The sequence below is a fragment of the Triturus cristatus genome, chromosome 3_2 (assembly GCF_964204655.1).
Source record: "Triturus cristatus chromosome 3_2, aTriCri1.1, whole genome shotgun sequence".
Taxonomy (NCBI): Eukaryota; Metazoa; Chordata; class Amphibia; order Caudata; family Salamandridae; genus Triturus; species Triturus cristatus.
Window position 1 is genome coordinate 780,317,463 of NC_140584.1, and position 19,239 is coordinate 780,336,701.

General features: G+C 41.6%; 1 protein-coding gene across 1 annotated transcript; it reads left to right on the forward strand.

Moving 5' to 3' along the window:
* Positions 1 to 3,238: 3,238 nt before the first annotated feature.
* LOC146858111 (gamma-crystallin M2-like) lies at positions 3,239 to 18,976 on the forward strand. Its single transcript, XM_085648865.1, has 3 exons — positions 3,239 to 3,276; positions 14,329 to 14,571; positions 18,644 to 18,976. The coding sequence occupies exons 1-3, from the start codon at positions 3,268 to 3,270 to the stop codon at positions 18,914 to 18,916; spliced, it is 525 nt and encodes a 174-aa protein (XP_085504991.1). The 5' UTR covers positions 3,239 to 3,267; the 3' UTR covers positions 18,917 to 18,976.
* Positions 18,977 to 19,239: the final 263 nt, after the last annotated feature.

Consider the following 19,239-nt stretch of genomic DNA (forward strand, 5'->3'; position numbering starts at 1 on the left):
CCTGGGGTGCGCTCCGTACTTAGGAGGTTGTGTTGGGGGTAGGACCGGAACGAACTGGGGTGTACATAGACGGTGGTACGACATGTACAGGGGTGGGGGTAGGACTCGAACGTACTGGGGTGTGGGTACACGATGGTACGACACGTACAGGGGTGGGGGTAGGACTCGAACATACTGGGGTGTACTTAGACGGGGGTATGACACGTACAGGGGTGGGGGTAGGACTCGAACGTACTGGGGTGTACTTAAACGGGGGTATGACACGTACAGGGGTGGGGGTAGGACTCGAACGTACTGGGGTGTACATAGACGGTGGTACGACACACGTACAGGGGTGGGGGTAGGACTCGAACGTACTGGGGTGTACATAGACGGTGGTACGACACGTACAGGGGTGGGGGTAGGACTCGAACGTACTGGGGTGTACTTAAACGGGGGTATGACACGTACAGGGGTGGGGGTACGACTCGAACGTACTGGGGTGTACATGGACGGTGGTACGACACGTACAGGGGTGGGGGTAGGACTCGAACGTACTGGGGTGTAGGTACACGATGGTATGACACGTACAGGGGTGGGGGTAGGACTCGAACGTACTGGGGTGTGGGTGCACGGTGGTACGACACGTACAGGGGTGGGGGTAGGACTCGAACGTACTGGGGTGTGGGTACACGATGGTACGACACGTACAGGGGTGGGGGTATGACTTGAACGTCCTGGGGTGTAGGTACACGATGGTACGACACGTACAGGGGTGGGGGTAGGACTCGAACATACTGGGGTGTGGGTACACGATGGTACGACACGTACAGGGGTGGGGGTAGGACTCGAACGTACTGGGGTGTGGGTACACGGTGGTACGACACGTACAGGGGTGGGGGTAGGACTCGAACGTACTAGGGTGTGGGTACACGGTGGTACAACACGTACAGGGGTGGGGGTACACGATGGTATGACACGTACAGGGGTGGGGGTAGGACTCGAACGTCCTGGGGTGTAGGTACACGATGGTACGACACGTACAGGGGTGGGGGTACGACTCGAACGTACTGGGGTGTAGGTACACGGGGGTATGACACGTACAGGGGTGGGGGTAGGACTCGAACGTACTGGGGTGTACATAGACGGTGGTACGGCTCGTACAGGGGTGGGGGTACGACTCGAACGTACTGGGGTGTACCTAGACGGGTGGGGGTGTACATACACGGGGGGTACGTGTCGGACGTACGGGGGCTGGGGGGAGTGTTGGGCGCGTATGCGGGCACATGTCTCCATGGTTGCTATAGGAGTTCGGTGTGGATGGTGTTTTTTCCATACGGTTGTGCCCTCGGACGCACGGGATGGATCGTGATTCCTCGGTCGGACTTGACTTTTCACGTTTGTACGGTAAATCGTCCGAGGACGTGTCGGACACATTTTCCGACCCGAGGACGTGTGGGGAATGATTCCCAATGCGGTTCGTATGGACTTTTTACCATGCGAATCGTGATTGCCAGTTCGTACGGCACTTGTACGATTCGTACGGTAAAAAGACCGGATACGAGTCGCACAGGGAAATTTTTTACCGGATCGTGATCGGCACCTAAGTGTTGCATAAACAGGTGCTAACACAAAACCAGTGGGAGTGACCGATTGGCGAGAAGCAATATTTGAAATATTTTGTAGTATAAGTATTGAAATATAAATCCCAGAGAGGTGATGCCCGGTTCCCTTAAAGGAATATGCATGAATTGGTACCACCCCCGCAATCGGACCAAAGTACATTAGTTGGACGTCTGAAATTGGAACAGCAGACAGGGAATCATATTTAAAAAAGGGGTATGTTCGTGTTGAAATATGGGTTAACATTTTTTAGACAGTGCCCTGTTCCCATAAGCGGTTGCACGCATGTGGAGAGATGTCCCCGCAATAGGTAGAAATTACAGTCATCTTTATCGAGATGATAAATTATGCAGATATAAATGTACCCCTATAGATCATTGAAAATCGAGGAGTGAAAATTCTAAAGTACTTACTACAATTGGTGTGGACCCCTAGAAACATAACACTGCTGCCAGTCCCGACTAGCAAACCCACTTTAGCACTGGTTAACAGTGGTAAAGTTCACAGAGTCCTTAAGCTAACAAAAACGTATTTCAGCAAATAGAAGGTAAGTAGTTAAAATGGTTGGGAAAAGACCACACTAAGGCTGACAGGTCTAATAATATGTAAATATTTAGTCTAGAGACCAGCAGTTGGTCTAGCCGAGGTGTGTACAGCATAAGTCCAGGAGTCCAGATTCCTGTCAGATTTTCAGATATGCAAATATGGCTAATTTACATGAAATGGATTTAAATGGAAATCATTCTCATAATGTGCTGGTATCTTGATAGTCGGATTAATAGAGTGATGTTGGACGTACATTGGCCGCCACCACTCTAGGCCAAGAGTCTAGATTCAAAACATTGATGTTTCTGTTTTGACGTGATTAAAAAAGAGGCCTTAATCAGGAGGGAGTAAGGGTTAATGAGATTGTTAAGGCATTAATTTAGCTCTGAGTTGCTGTCCTACAAACTGTGCACATGTAGTGGAAAAATGATTTAAATGAATATGATCGGGAATGACTAGTTCTGGCATCCACCAATAAATAGTTGATATTGAGGTTAAGGTTCTCTTGCAGTTGTAGCTATAACCCTCCACAATATGATAGTTTACACTATGAATCCCACACCCATGCTTTCCTTAACTGTTTGCCCATTCATTTCATAATTTGCAGTAGAGGCGATTTGCATTTCTTTCCATTGCAAGTGATATAATGACTTTATATTTCCTTAAGTGGCATGGTGTTTCCATATGAATGTGGGGGGCTATGAATCTGCCATATGACGTGTTCTGATGCTTTCGGTCCATACGTTTGAGGGATGTCACCGAAATTCGGTGACATACCTCAGACATATAGAGTGCAGTAAACATTGTCACATAACACATGACGCACAGACACAAACGTGGACAGGAGCACAGTGGTATGCAGATCAGTAGCTTCTCCCACCCTGCAAAATGACCTCCAGTAAGCAAATCTAACAATCTAGTTCTACAAAGGAAAAACATCACAGTGAAAAGGGCAGCTAAATGGAGGGTGAAAGAGCTATACATTCTTTTGTGATTCCACACAAAGAGTTCCTTTGTTTGGGTTCCTGTACTGTTTTCACCGGTGGACGTTTATAAGAGCTGCATGGATTGCTGCCAGAGAGCACAAGCAAATACACCGCCAGCGTAACACAAGCCAACATGGGGAAGGTAAGGCTGACCAGCTGCTTCACATATAGCTTTTTTCAAACTGCACTATTTTTTTTTCTCAGATATTGTGCTGACTGAGGAACGTACTTTTAATACAGGGCAAGAACAAACCAATGCTGCCCAATGAATATAGTCTCAAACTGAAATTTGCCACCCTTATTTTAATTAAAGACCTGAATTGCAGAATGTTTGTCGCAGTTAGAGGTTTGGAAACTTGGGTTTCATGCAACTAGTCTTTAGCATTTTGGGTACCAGTTTCCCTTTTTTTGTTATAGAGCATTGTACTGATGTTGAAATAAATATGTATGTGTTTTTTGTTTGAAGATATGCAGTTTATCCCTTAATCTTAAACCATCTGTCTTCAAACCCAAGGCTCTGTATATCTAAATAAAATAGTCTTGGTAACAGGGGTAGGGTAGAAATTATACACGCAAAGGGGAAAAAATAAACTATATAACTGCCTGTTGACACACAGATGTCAGGCATCCGCTCTTTTGATTCGGAGTCGGAAGCATCCACAACAGAAAAGCTGGGGTCTGAGACCAGTTTCGTCTGGGTAAGGGTACAATGACGTACACAACACTGCCACAGCTAACACTGATGTCAACCCTCACGAGCTGTTTCGAGGGAGAGGCCCAGGGCTGTTTGACTGCATATTTTGAATTAACCTGTCACTGCAGGGCAGATTTGGTACGCACCGGAAAACAACCGCTTTGTGCAGCACTCAGTACATTCATGCCTGTACTTGTCACAAGAAATAGATCCACTTGCTAATAATTCAACCTGTTTTATCAAATATTTCGGGACCAATTATGATGGGGCTGGTAACCCTGTTTTAAGCACAAACTTTGTTTGTCCCAGAAATTCATTGCATTGTATTTGCACCTGCAGTTTGCAGCCGGTAAAAACTGATGCAAATCCTTCACAAGCGTAAATATGGCAATTGTATGGATTGTGCACCCCAGAATGTGAAATAACATGATCTATATATTTAAAAATATATATTTTTATTGTTGAGAGTTTATTACACAATTATTCGTATAAAAATAAAGTGCTTACAGTACCCGATTTTAATTGGCGCATATCATCCACAAAGCATAAATATAGAGTAAAGGATATATCGCAGATGTGTCGCTGAGGGTAATACTTTAAAAACACATTGTAAACACATATTGCACATTTTCCCCTTAATAACTGAACTTATCTAATCTAATTTACTGGCTAGCTTCCTATGGACTTCCAGCGTTTCTCAAACTTTGTGTACGAGCCCGTCCTTAGGGCATATCGTCTCTACAGCTCTCTTACACTATGTAATTTAGCCTGCCAACTATGAAAATTAGGTATGATCTCACTTTGCCAATTCTGGAGGATTAGTGATCTTGCCAGTATATAAAGCCCTTCTTCTTGTCTAATGTTTACTGTTATGTTTGGGAAACATCCAAGAGTTGCAATATATCTATCGATAACTAGTGGATGACCTAGCTTCATTCTGCAGTATATCTCAATTCATCCCAAAATTGCTTGATCTTTGGGCAATCCCAAACAATGTGAGTCCATGTACCTCCCCTGCTGCTAAGCACCGAAAATTTCTATCCTCTATCTGAGGATAAACTCTATGGAGAAAGGATGGAGTCCTATATATCAGCCATTTAGTGTACAATTGCATTCTCCTGAAATTGGCACCTCTTAGTAATTTATTAATTCTATTCCAGATCATCCTCGAAATCTGTAGGCCTACTTTCTCATACATTTTGTACAACTTTACAGTCTCATGTTTATTTTTATTTTTTACCCAACTACTTATTGGTCTCAGTCTAGTTGTTTCTAATAGAGCCTCAGTGAGTTCTAGTCTTGCACTTAGTGTGGATGGATCAATACTTTCTAAAAGGTGGCTTATTTGGATACAGGGCCATTTAAGTATATCTTTAGAATGACTCAGACCGCATTCTATCTCTGTACAGAGCTGAGAAAATCTGCCACATAAGTATATCCGTTCTCCTCCAATTTCATCAATATGTTAGATTAGATCAGCCTATACTCCCCACCCTGAAGGTCAGCCAAACATGTAGAGCCATTTATCTTAGGTATTTCAAAATACTTAAATAGTTGAGCTTTATGTTTTAAAAACCACTAGAAGACCTTCTAGCGTACTTTTTTGGGATTCTCCACTAGCCTCATAGTATCTAGAATTTTGTCTTCTTTCAGGATCTTTATTATAAAAAGGTTATATGTGCTTGGAGGATTAAAGATAGTTAAAAAATCTATATGTGTTATGTTCAAAATTTGCACAATAGTATTCCCTCAAGTTTGGAAGAGCTAACCCTCCCTCCTCATGTGGGTTACTTAAAGTAACTTGTGCTAGTATTGATACCTTGTTGGCCCATATAACGGATGAGAATAGACCATTTATTTCTTTTAAGGGCATTTCCACCAATAGAAAATTAAATAATGGTAAAATAGACAGTCGTATTAATGCTACCCATCCAACTATTGGGAGTTGATTCCATTTAGCAAATAAACGCTTGACTTTCTGGACTAGGGGAACATAGTTCAATGTATGTAGTTTGTTCACATTTTCTGACACAAATACACCTAAATATCTCTTAGGCCTCTAATTATGTAGTGGCTGGAGATCAGGTATTAGTGTGTGACCTGGGCAGTTGCAAAGTAAGATTTCCGTCGTAGCATTATTTAATTTGTACCCTCCCAGTGCTTAAAATGACACAAATATTGTTAAAATTTCCTTCTGAATATTCTCCCTAGGCCTGAGAAATAGAATCATATCATCAGCGTATAATTTTATATTGGACATGCCTTGCAAAGGCGCTGTTTGTAGTGCTTTTTGTCTAATAGCTATTGCCAGAGGTTTGATGAATAAAGGAAACAAAATTAGGGATAGAGGACATAACTGCCGTGTCCCCCTATTTATTCTACAACTACCAATATTTCTAGAATTAATAATTATTTGTGCTGAAGAGTCGTCGTATAGCTGTTTCACTATAAGTATGAATTTTTCCAAGAACCCAAATCTTCCGAGAATTAAAAAAAGAAATTTCCAGGACACCAAATCAAAAGCTTTTTTGGCGTCTAAAAATAACACCTGTGCCTCTATTTTGTGCTGGGTAAAATAGTCCAAAGCTTCAATTAAAAACTTTGCATTTGAAGAGAACTGCCTGCCTGCTGCAAAACCACATTGATCCCAATGGATGATTGATCCCACGATCTTATTGAGCCTATTGGTAAGTAGCTTTGTAAAGATTTTATAATCAATGTTATAACGGCTGATAGGCCTATAGGAATTGATATTTTTCTTATTTTTGTCTTTTTAAAAAATACTAACTACCGGTTCCACGGCGGTGTTGGACGATGCTGGGGGTTCTCCTCCTTTTAATATGTGGTTGGCAAGCTTTAGCAGTTGTATATTTAAAATTGGGGTGAACCTCTTATTTATTTCTACTGGTGATCCATCCTCCCCAGCTGTTTTGCTGTTAGCCATTGACCTTACTACTGTGTCTATCTCCTCAAGAGAGAACTCAGCCGTTACCATTTCGCATTGCTCTCTGGATAGGGATGGAATAGGCAGTTTATCTAAGAACTTTATAATGCGATCTGCTCTTATTTGGTGATCCGTCTGATAGATTTTCTCATAATTACCTAAAAAGGCCTTCCCAATCTCCAAGGAACCGGTTATCTGTGTGTTAGAATCCATATCCATCAGTGAAAGTATTCTATTTTGAGTTTGTCAAGCCTTTGCCTGCCACACCAGTAATCTTCCCGTGTATTCGCTCTCCTCATACACCCTCTGGAGGTAGGCAGTGTTAGCAATGTTACCCTGCAGATAATAATATTCCCGCATATCCAACTTTGCCTGAGGAAGCTCCTGTTTTGTAATTTTGGCATGGTCTCTAAGTGCTTGCTCAAGCCTAAAATCGAGCTCGGATCTTGTTTTCCTTTTAATCTTCTGCTGTAGGATTTCTTTCGATGTGGTAAAATTCCGTAATACCGCTTTAAAGGCATCCCAGACAATGCTTACCCGGGCAGTATCTGTATTATAAAAAAAAAACTATCAATTTTGTTTGTTACCTCTGTACACCATTCCTCCCTCTCTAAATTAATTTTATCGAAATACCATCTTCTCAGTGGTTTTTTTTAACCCTTCAGCTGCTACTTCCATTTTAAGTAATGCATGATCTGAAAAAGCATTTTTGATATACTCAGAAGAGATCATTTTCAGACCATGTGAGATCCAGAAATAGTCTATTCTAGAAGCAGAATTATATTTTGCTGAAAAACATGAAAAAGTTTGTTTCCTAGGAAACAGAGAGTGCCATGGGTCTATCAGATCTAAATCTCTTTGGCAATTAGCTACAGCAATAGCCATCTGTGGCTTCTTTAGTTTTAAATTTTTAGTGGAGGAATCGATTAGTGGCTCTGGGAGAAAATTAAAGTTTCCCCCCAAAATGATAGAACCAGGGATATTGGTTAAAGCCTGTTTTAGCTGAAGCAAAGTGAACAGGTTGTCTAAGACCGGTGCGTAAATTGTTGCTATGGTAAAATTGAATTGATTGAAACTCCCATTTACAAAGGCCCAACTCCCACCGAAATCTGTCTGCGTGGTTTTTACCTGGAATGATACATGTTTACCTATAAAATTCAATACCTCCTTTTGTTCGCAGCTAGCGTTAGATAGACGATAAAAAACAGACCACTGTTGAAAAATCCTACTTGACTTGCTTGTCTTCTTAAAATTAGTTTCCTGCAGGAGTATGAAGGCTGTTTCTTTTCAGGCAGCTTTCTATTGCCTGGGCCTTTCGTTTATTGTTCAGTCCATTAGTATTAAAAGAGATTACTTTCAGAACCTCTTTACCTATTATTTAATAATAACTAGAATAAAATGACTGAAGTGACTTGTACTAATGTAAACAGATAATATAACAGATAACTGATCAGAGAAAGTACAATGTGCATTGCTTCCTATTATGACTATATACCATCCGCTCAGGATTAGTAGCAACTAGAATATGGCCCATATAAATTGAAAGTGCAACAAATATTCCTAAAGTGACTCAAGCATTTAACAGGTATTAAAACATTGGAATGTTGGGCGCTCCATTGAAAACAATTTAGCCTGTAGCTCCAACATTCCAATGTTTCTTTGTTCACAGCTGTGGCTGTGAACAAAGGCTTCCGGGAGCCTCAGGGGATTTCAAACCCCTTGCGCACCCTGAATCCTTTGTTTTATTTGTTAGAACATTCTGCCCTCTATAGAATGTTCTAATAGCCTTATAGCCCTGGCATCGCTGGGCTATACCGGCTATTAAAGTCCCGCTCCCTTGTTAAAGGCCCTCGCCTTCAGCTCGGGCTTTTAACACTAGATAGCTTTACTAGCCGGTATAGCATGCTACGGTGGGCTATAAGGCTATATTAAAGTGCATTGAGTGCTCCGTTAAAGATGAAGTGACCTATGCAATTTCTATTCTCCCCCATGCATTCTATTCTCAGTTTCTTATGCCAACAGATGATGTGACCTATATAGTACATTTGATACATCTCCTGAAATCATTAAGCACTTAGATTTAGAGTCTTCTTTTATGTTTAACCTCACCCCCACCACCATAAACACCTCAAACTCTTTGTGCCCTCCCTGTAAGATGGAATCGCCCACTATTCCCCCCCCCTTCTAACAGTGGATGCCATTGTATTGCATCCTTTGCGTACTCCAGCTCCCCCCATCGAGGACTAGTGTTCTAAGCACTGCTCCACCCCTCCTCTCGTCTTAAGCAATGCATTACTATGAGACTAGTAAATCGCAGCCCTGTGAGCTAACCACACTTGTCCCCCGCAGACAAATTTGATAACATCAATTGAGCTTTCTCAATATCAGTAAATATGTGAAAGTGTCCTTTGGACAAAAATTTAGGTTTTGATTGTTGTACTATCAATGCCTGTGCACCCTTCTCTTTCAATAAATCGATCATTTTAACAAACTCTTTTCTATGCCCGGCTGTTTCCACTGACATGTCTGAGAATAGCTTAAACTGCTGGATTTCCTAAGTAGAGAAGGACCTCTTAACAATAGCAGTACTCAGTATTCTTTCCTTAAAGCGGTAGTCCGCGAAGTTCAATAATATTGTCCGAGGGAATCTTGCGTTTGACTTTCTCTGCATGGGGAGTCTGTGAGATCTTGTAACTGTCAAGTCCCCTTATCGCTCCGGTATCACTGTTTTTAGTTAAGATGCCGCCCATTTCGATACTTGAGCATCTGCGCACCCTTCTGGGATTCCCACTAGGTGAAGGTTTGAGCACCTATTGTAGTTCTCTAAATCCTGGAGCTTCAGCTCTATCTGGTTCTTGTTTATCCTCCAATTCCAAGATGCGACTCTCTGCCTCACCCATTCTTTTTGGTGTATTGGACATACTTTCCTCCAACTTCGATACCCTCTCATGCAGTGAATCTCTAGGGCCTGGGACCATTTTAGATCCCTAATTTTGCCCAGTATGGTTGTCAACATATTTTGAATCGATGTCTCTTCATCTTCCAGCCTCCTTCTTGGTAACAGCGTTGGGCTTAACGTTTCATCCCTCTCTTCATTTTCACTGACTGACACCTGTGAGGTCCTAGCTAGTGGATAAATGCCCTGAGGAGATAGAGGGCCATTGGAGGTATTTAGAGACAGACCCGGCTGAATATTTTCTTGTGGTTGCGCTAAAGGCTGAGAACTAGCCAGTTCTCTAGTGAGAGTAGCCTCGTCTGGAACAGATAGGGCTGGGTTCTGTTGCTACTGATATTGTTGGAAGAGGGGTTATTGTTAGGAGGGATAGAGCTTGCGCTTGGACCTGTGTTTGCCCCCTGTAGCTCTGTTCTTTTCCGGGGCCAAGTTAGGGGCTAACTTGGCCTCAGATTCCACGTTGCAGGTTGTATCAAGCTGCAGGTCCAGCAGTATTTGTTATTCCCTGTCTCAGGCGTTCTCTCTGTGTCTGAAGGGTCATCAAGCTTGCCTGTCTGACTCAAAAAGTGCATTTGTTTTAAGCTCCACCCTGTGTTGGGTGTTTTTTTGGGCCCTGCGTTTGGACCTGGGGGCTGGTGAAGGGGTGGTATTTCGCTATTATCTTTCTTCGCTGTTTCAGGTTGGTTGTGCGCATTCTCACCCCCCCAGGAAAACAAGCCAAAGCAGGCAGAGGCAGCCGAAAGTCATCAATCCTCCTGAATTTACAAATAAGAAGCCTATTCAGCATCGCCTAATTCCACTGAGACTTTTAAGAGGCTTGTAGGAGCCCCCCCTGCTGCTGGTGCCTGTCCCTCTCTCGGTTTTTGGTATTGTCCAGCAGACCTAAAAATTCCCACACCGCTGATATCTCTTCCGCTTTCACACTGCCACACAAGCTACTTAGCCACTTAGCCACGCTGCCCTTACTGCAGTCTAGTCAGTAGAAGCAGGTAATAAGGGAATAAGGAACCACCGGGGGCATGCGAAATACAGCAGTTCCCTTCCCTAATTCAGCCCCTGAGCTCTGCTTTACTTACCGTCGCTGCTGCAGGGTGTTTTCCACCATCTAGAACACAGCGTGGCTGCAGGATCAATGATTCAAGCGCTGTCACCGCTTCAGACTGGCCACCAGAACCGTTTTCAAGTCCAGCCCACTTCAGCACTGCCCTTGCTCGAACCAGCCACAGGGAATTGCTGCGTCTAACCACGCCTGGGCTGTCGAGGTTCTCTATCTCGTTCCTCCACAATGTCTCAACGGCGTCGAAGCGAGAAAGGAAGTGGGCAGGGGAGGGGAGAGCTGTCAAGCTAGCAGCTACGTGTGTGAGCCACGCCTGCTAATCCAGAAAGTCAACTGAATAACATGATCTATATGTGCTCTTTCTCATTCCGATGAATGAAACTTGGAATCGGGAGTAAATTAAGCACCTTTTATTTTGTGCACTATGCACTAATGTAAAGTGGCAAGTGCACAATTTGCACCTATATTTTGCAGTCCCATCATGATTGGGACACTATTCCCCAGTTCACGTTAGAAGAAGATACATTTAACAGTAGTATCCCACAGTATAAAAACTAACACACCATAGCTCCTAAAAAATAAATCGAAGACAAAGACACTAACTTGCCCTCTATATTCCTCAGCAAGTTAACAATAGGAAAGAAGTAACTGTCAAATAGTATAGACCTCAAGCTGAAGTACATGGGAGCACAGCATTTAATAAGGAATGTCAACTTTAACCTGACTTTACTGGACCAAATTGCTTAAAGCATACATACAGGGAAAAGAGACATCTAAGTCTGCATTTTGTAGTAAATTTATACTCCGACATTGTAAACAGACAAAAGCTGTACATTTTCTACAATGGGGCTTATTACGATTGCATTCGGAAAACGTCCGACTAAAGGTCAGGGGCTATCCGACCACCATCATCGGTTTCAATTTCAACCAGCTGATTATGAATCAGCAGGTGGGGATTGAAACTGGACGGTTAATCTGGCAGGGTTCCGACGGGCTCAAAGAGCCCATCGGCCAGTCGGAGGCCGGCCCGTAATCGCAAAGGTCGGTCATTCCGCCCTTGGGTTTACGATATATGGTTTCAGGCAGGGTTTCCATGCCGGTATTTGTGGGAAAGCATTGCTTGGGGGCCCTACAGGGCCCGCTTGTGTGTGTCGCCTTTGGTTGGGGGCCGAGGGTGCACCTATTGTACCCCCCTGTTAATCCCTGCACCCTGTGGCCTGCCATGGGAATGCAGGGATTAACACCACCTTCCATTTCCCTTTGGGGGCATGTGCTGTTGTCGGTTTCCGGCCGTAACACATGCTCCCATATGGAAATGTCAGAATGCGACTGAACAGTGTTCGACGCATCCAAATCAGGTAGTCAGGAATGCCGACCGGAGGTCGGTCGCTCCCGTGTACAAGACGGTGTTGTCCGCCCGACATTGTAATCAGCCCCTAAGTGTTAGAGTAAATTTACATTTGTTAATGTCCCATTTAAAGACAAAAAGTAAAGTTTGTTTGAGAAATGTCTCTTAAACACTACAATATCAATTTTAAAAAGAACCTTTAAAATGTACAAAAGACTAAAATGATAGATTATTAAAATACTTAAAATATATACAATCAGAGTACAAAATCATTGAAACCCAAAAAAGATCTTGCCATTGCACAGGTTACATCCATATATTGAATAAATAAATAGGAATTTTATTGAGACAGATCCTTATATTATATTATATATTTTTTTTTATGGTTTAGGATTTTGCAGCACACATAATAAAAATAAAAACAATCTAATACAATATGAGCCATTGCACCCTGTATCTTCAATCCATATCCACACAGCCCATCTTACTTCCTAAAGGGAGAGAGGATGGCGTCCTATTCTACACCTTTTGATCTTGTTACACATTAGATGATTAGAAAGAGCATATAAATACTGGAAGGAAGAATTAATTTCTCATGATTCACACAGATCTGCTGTTGCTTGCTTTTGCCTCAGATATCGGATATTTCTTACTCTCTCTATCATCAAATCCCATTGAGACAATTCCCTTTTTGAGGGGGCTATGGGGTATTCAACATTGTAATTATGAGTTTGTAATATAGTTCTCATATACCGCAGCAGGTTCTTTAGCTTCTTTACCCAACCCAATTTATTGACAAGACTATTTTAGCTTGCGCTGACATCCAAAATCTCATAGACTTGTGTAGATCTATTCACATATCAATTTACCATTTGTCAATAGACTACTTTATATTTAATTTGTACGTATTAGAAATTACAAAACATTATGTATATAATTCATTTAGATCATTGTAATTATTAGTAAATTGAAGTTGTAATTATTTATAATTTAAAATGTATTAAAATATTTTATCTTAAAATATTTATTTTTTATCTATGTATTTTAAAAGTTAAATTATGTATATATACATATATATCTCCAATTCACTTCTCTTAACATCCAGTCAAGAGAGACACGCACTCAGTTGTTGCTCAATTAATGATGTCCTGAATATTGGATGGGGCATTGGTTATAAATAATGTTACTGTGCTATGTAGATAATTTTGATTGTACTATATAATATAATTAAGATAGTATAAGGTCAAATGTTGTTTGATAAGACATGGCATTACGTATTCTAGTAGGTTTAATTTGCCCTTTTGTTGAATTTGCTTTTTGTGAATTGGAGGTATAAGAAGGATGATGTACTTATCATGCATTGATTATAATTTTCTTGCATATTGGCCATTCACGAAATTGCAGTTCGCATGAGTCATGAATTATGGCTTTTGAAGTATGAGGCCATTGGATGAGGATTTGCCATGCCCATTTACATTCAGGCATGATTAAAAAGCTATTGGACATTACACACATAATACCTTTGTTACACTCCAAGATGGCCGACATATGGGTTGATCAATGTGGGTGCTTTTGTCCTTCTTTGATGTTATCCTCATTGAAGTGTATTCATGCGTTTTTCTGGGAAACAATGTTTACCTGTGACCAATTAGTTATTAATGCCCAAATGTGTTGGGTGTTTTGCACTGCATGGTGCTTGCCACACGAAATGTGAATTAAATGTAGCATTAATTCAGCGCAGTGTATGTCTCTCGTAGCTCAGTGTTCAGAGAGGTGAGATTGGTGTGCTCCTCACCCATACGCACACCTTTGCTGCGGGGCTACTGGAATATGAGAGCAGTTGTTAAGATATATTAAAAAAAGTGATTGGCCATTTGTAGTACTGGACTTTCTTCAGGTCTGAGCTAGAATATATGAACCACTGATGTATGTCCTTTTTTACTGTAATAACTTTAGAAGAAAAGTTTGTGAATAGCAATGGGCTTACTCTTTGGTGGGTGGGTGTCTGTCCACCCCTAAACCCCTACTAACCTTTCTCTATACCTCTCCTTACACCCATTTCTGAATTGAATTTTGTAATAAGTAAGCAGTCTGTAAATACAGACTGTGAATAAAGCCTATAGTGTAGACATATATATCTTGTCAATAGGTGAATAAACTCAATAAGCTCACTTACACATTTCCTTTTTATACTGCAGATTATCTTCTATGAGGATCGAAACTTTCAGGGCCGCTCTTATGAGTGCAGCACCGACTCTTCAGACCTTTCCTCCTACTTCAGTCGGTGCAACTCCATCCGTGTGGAAAGCGGACCATGGGTTCTATATGAGCGGCCCCATTATATGGGCTACCAGTACATTCTAAGACGAGGAGAATACCCTGACTTCCAGCGGTGGATGGGTTACAACGACACTATTCGTTCCTGCCGATATATTTTACCTGTAAGTTCTTCTGTAGAACTAGAGCTGGACTAACCATTTATCTCATCAGGCATTTCCCAGGGGGCTGGAGCCACTGGAGAGCAGTTTTCGAAGACTCACTGCTATGTCTGTAGTCGCTGTCACTTTTCACAGCTCTCCAGGGTTCATTGCTCAAGCATATGAGACGTACAAGGCAAAGAAAAAGAGATATAGAGAGAGAGAGAGGTGGGTCATAGCAATAGAGATGAGGCAAAGAGAACAGAAGGGGAGAAGGTAGGATAGAGAAGAGAAATAGAGTGGGAGACTGGGTGTGATTGGATGGAAAAGGGATATTGGCAGAGACACGGGAGGAATGTTAGTGGGCTGTTTTGAACATTTCGCCAGGGCTGCTTTTGGTTCCTCATCCACGTTGGTAGTAACACAGACAACTGATGTGCATGTAAGACAGATGACAACACTTGTACTGCCACTTGTACTGCCATCTGAACAGTGTTGGTTGGGCAAAGGATGTCTTCTGCCAGCCCATCTAAAAATGGGTCAGATTTACCCTAACTTGAATCATCTAAACAGTAGGAGCTGTAGTCATCTCCTTGGTACTTACACTGACAAACAATGCATAATCACACGAGCTTAATGATTTTTCCACTGCCAAAACACTAAGCAAACCCCTAAACGTAGGAATTATTATTAGGTCGCAGTATATTGACCATGCAGAGGCAAAAAGTGGTGTATACTGCATACAACAATCTAAATACATGAAATATCATGATGCCATTCAGTGTGCAGATGGGGATCTGTCCATTTGTGTTCTTTACCAATAGTGCTGTACTTGTAGCACATATATAATCTCTGAAAATCATGTAGTTAATGTCTGCATTGCATACAGTACAGTTTGAAAACACTGAGGGTTGTATCATGTACAACTGGGTTTCTGGCAATGCATTGTTTAAAGCACATTTATGTCTGTATTTCTCTGAGTGAGTGCATGCAGTGCTGTTTTTGGTTCCCTCTCTCTGTTTACAAGCAGGGCTGTCCGCAGTTAATGTTCTAATTCATAGACATTTTGAGTAAAACATATACACTGTAGATGGAGTATTCAAGAAAACCAGTGTGTACCGTTTAACCCCTTCAGTGCCACGCCCTTTCCCCCTCCTGTGCCGGGCGTTGCACTAGTGGGTGGGGTTCATGACGAGATAGTCTCGTCATGGGCACAGCGCAACCGTGCTCCATGACAAGACTATCTCGTCATGGGCACTGAAGAGGTTAAGGGAGCAGTGCAGTTCATGATATTGCCCCAAGAGGTCATTACTGCTCCAACTTTCCAAGTTGTGATGTCTGTGGCCAATTCACTAACTTAGAGATCTTCATAGTTACTGTGCGTGCAACATACGGGCCAATTTTGGTGAAAACAAACACACAGTTCCCATCTGCGTCTGCACTGACAGGTTTCATGATATGACACCAGGATTAGTTACCACAGTCAACTAGAACAAGCATGAGACATCTTTGTCAAATCTGTCCTACAGCAAAATAAGAAGGGAAAAGACACAATTCCCATGACTTGGAAAAACAAGCATTAGCAACGCCAATAGATCTGGTGTTGGCCTCCAGCCTTTTGGCAATTCATGTTTTGTTTTGTCATGTTTTTTGCAAGACTTTATTGTTTAGGAAACTGCTGGCCCCTTATCAACTTAAACAAAAACATTGACTAAAGGCAAAAGTGTTGTTTTTGGTCGAAAAAATATGCATAGTACTGCCTGGCATTGAAAGAAACTACTTTGTGTGTTGATGTGAAAGGGCAAAAACCCATAACTTATCGTGAAGTCAGCTAATGGCTGAAGTGGGCTGACACATTGCACCTTGGTGCATGCTGGAATGGGTGGAAGAAAAATGTGAGTGACAGAACCACAGACTAATTGACAAAATCTGGCAGAAAACCACTGTAGGTAACTATGTCATACACATAATTTGAGTAAAATCAAAAGGTCTTGTGCCAACACAGACTTAACAAAGCAAAAAGGCCTCTTACCTTTGGATAAGATGGTGAGAAAAAAAGAAGGAAATAATGAAAAAGAAGAAAAGAAAGAAGGAAAGAAAGAAAAAGAGGAAGAAACACCTCAACAAGGAAAGAAAGAATCTGAAAGAAAGAAGGGAAGAAGAAAGAAAGAAAGGAAGGAAGAACGAAAGAGGCATAAAAGGAAAAACAACAGAAGGAAGAAGAAAGATAGAAAGAAAGAAGAAAAAGAAAGAGAAAGAAGGACACAAAGAGTTCATGTGAGCTGCTGGCATGGCGTAAAAAAACAGCAGTCAGATAAACAATGACCACTTCAAAAAACATGTACAGATTTGAAAGGAGAGAGGAAAATATAAAGATGAAATGTGCCATGCACTCTCATCTGCTAGAGAGTGTCCTGCTATCACATCAGGATCTGCAAACAAAGGCAAGGATAAAGTAATAATGTAGTAAAACCAAAAACACTGGCACCTAAGCAAACTACATTTTGTACAGATGTGCTCCTTGTGAAAGGGTGAAATGCAGGGATTTGATGTAACTTGTGACTGAAGCAGGCTGACCTATTGTGTCATGTTGTATGCTGTAGTGGGAGGAAGCAAAATGTGAATAGACCATTCGATGAAAAAACAAGGTTGAAACCCCTTTATCTAAGTATCTTATACATAAAATTGTAATAAAATCAAATGGTGTTGGGTAACACCAGACCTAAAAACAGCTGCCCATTCATTGCCCTTAGAAGTGAATAGGAAATGCTTCCAGATTGTAGGGATTATCGGACAAAACTGCTCTAATAATTACAATATCCTTACAAGGCAGTGCCTGATGAGTAAGAAAATCGCACTGAATATACGGAGGGCCCCAGTTGGAGGGGGGAGAGAGGAGTTTGCGGAAACAGTCCAAAAACGTGTTTCATGGCCAGCCTTGTGCCTGATGTGGGATCAGAATCCGAACTCTTCAATCAATGATTCGCTCACAGCGGTCCGATAAACCATCAGTGGGTCCAATAGGCCGCCAGTGTCTCAGAACCCCTCAGACCGTCGACCCGTGAGTACATTCATATTATTACACACCTCTGGTGGCATCTGGTGGCATTGAGATTCACTCGCGGAAATCCTCCAAGTCCTACATTTGAGTTTGTTGCTCCTTGAGAATACTTGAATTACCCACCAGGAACTGCCCTGTGAGTATTACTTTATTTTGTGGTGCATTTTTATGGTGGCACGGATTAATTGTACGCAGGGACTCGCCTCCCTCTTTCTAATCCGCTTCTCAATTCCCCTGGTCATCCCCAGTCCTGATGAGACCCTGTTATACTTCCACAGGGTCGAAACACCAGTTGACATCTGTGTGGACAGACCATTTTTTGTAATAACTCTACGTGAACCTTCCTTAACGTTACTGTGTTTGCCAAAAATGACTATTGTTTATGGCTGTCTGTTAGTACCAACGCACCTGTACTACACGCACTTTGCCTGGTTATGGTATTTCACTTAGGGTATTGTGCAATTGTCAATGATATTTACAACTCTGCTCATGAATTGCATTTTCTTGCATAATTAAAATCAATTCAAATTAATTGAAAATAACCCTTTCATGCTGGTTTTCCTTAGATTCCTCTGCAGATTAAATCATGACAGTTGTTTTGCTGTCTTATTGTATACTTTATATATGAGTTCAATACATTGGGTTAAGCATATGTTTAGAAAAAAAGGCAATACAAACAGTAGAAGCAAGCACATGTAATTGCAGTTTAGAGTGTTCACTATAATATGATTTGTCCACTCTTGAGCCTAATAATCAATTTCTCTGTACCTTTCTCAATTGTTTCTGTCTGTGTTTTATTTTAAATTCATTTATTTACAATCAATGATCAATAGTTCGGATTCTGTTTCTCAGAGAACACAACCTTGGATTATTTTTCTACCAAAATGTTTATTACAGCAATATTAACAAGCAGCTGGGTGTCAAATATACACTCCATGCACAATTTACACTGGGGTTTCTACGTGCTATCCAAGCTGGCTCCTATTGCATAACATAACTTCACATAACCCTGTTCCTTACTGTTTCATCTCACAGTATCGAGGCACGTTCAGAATCCAGATCTACGAGAGAGAGGACTTCAGAGGGCAGATGATGGAGTTCACTGAGGATTGTCCTGATCTACATGAAGAATTCAAATACCATGAAATCCACTCCTGCACCGTGCTTGAGGGATACTGGATCTTTTATGAGCAGCCAAACTTCAGGGGGCGACAGTACTTCCTTAGACCCGGGGAGTACAAAAGATACAGTGACTGGGGATCCATGAACAGCAAAGTTGGCTCCCTTAGAAAAATGGAATTCCACTAAAGTTACTAACATTTAAATCAGTTTCCAAGAACTTTTAATAAAATGTATTCATTCACAGCATTGCTTTTGTCTTATTACGGATAATTCAAGAAATTATTTCAATAGTCAGTGATTTTAGAATATATTTCCTTATTTTTTCAATAAGTGGTCAAACACTCAATATGTCTTACCAATATTTCTGACCCCAAGTTCTTGTGAAATAAACCTGCTATAGTAGTGCAGGGTGCTGTATAGCATGTCCCCGGTAAGTGCTTCCAGTCCTTTTGGTTCATGAGTATGCTTCCCGCTTCATTTTATGTTTGGTATTCAGTTCATTTCTCCGG

Coding starts and splice junctions, on each gene's coding strand:
- LOC146858111 (XM_085648865.1), top strand. Junction 14,572..18,643: donor CCTGCCGATATATTTTACCT/GTAAGTTCTTCT, acceptor TTCATCTCACAG/TATCGAGGCACGTTCAGAAT.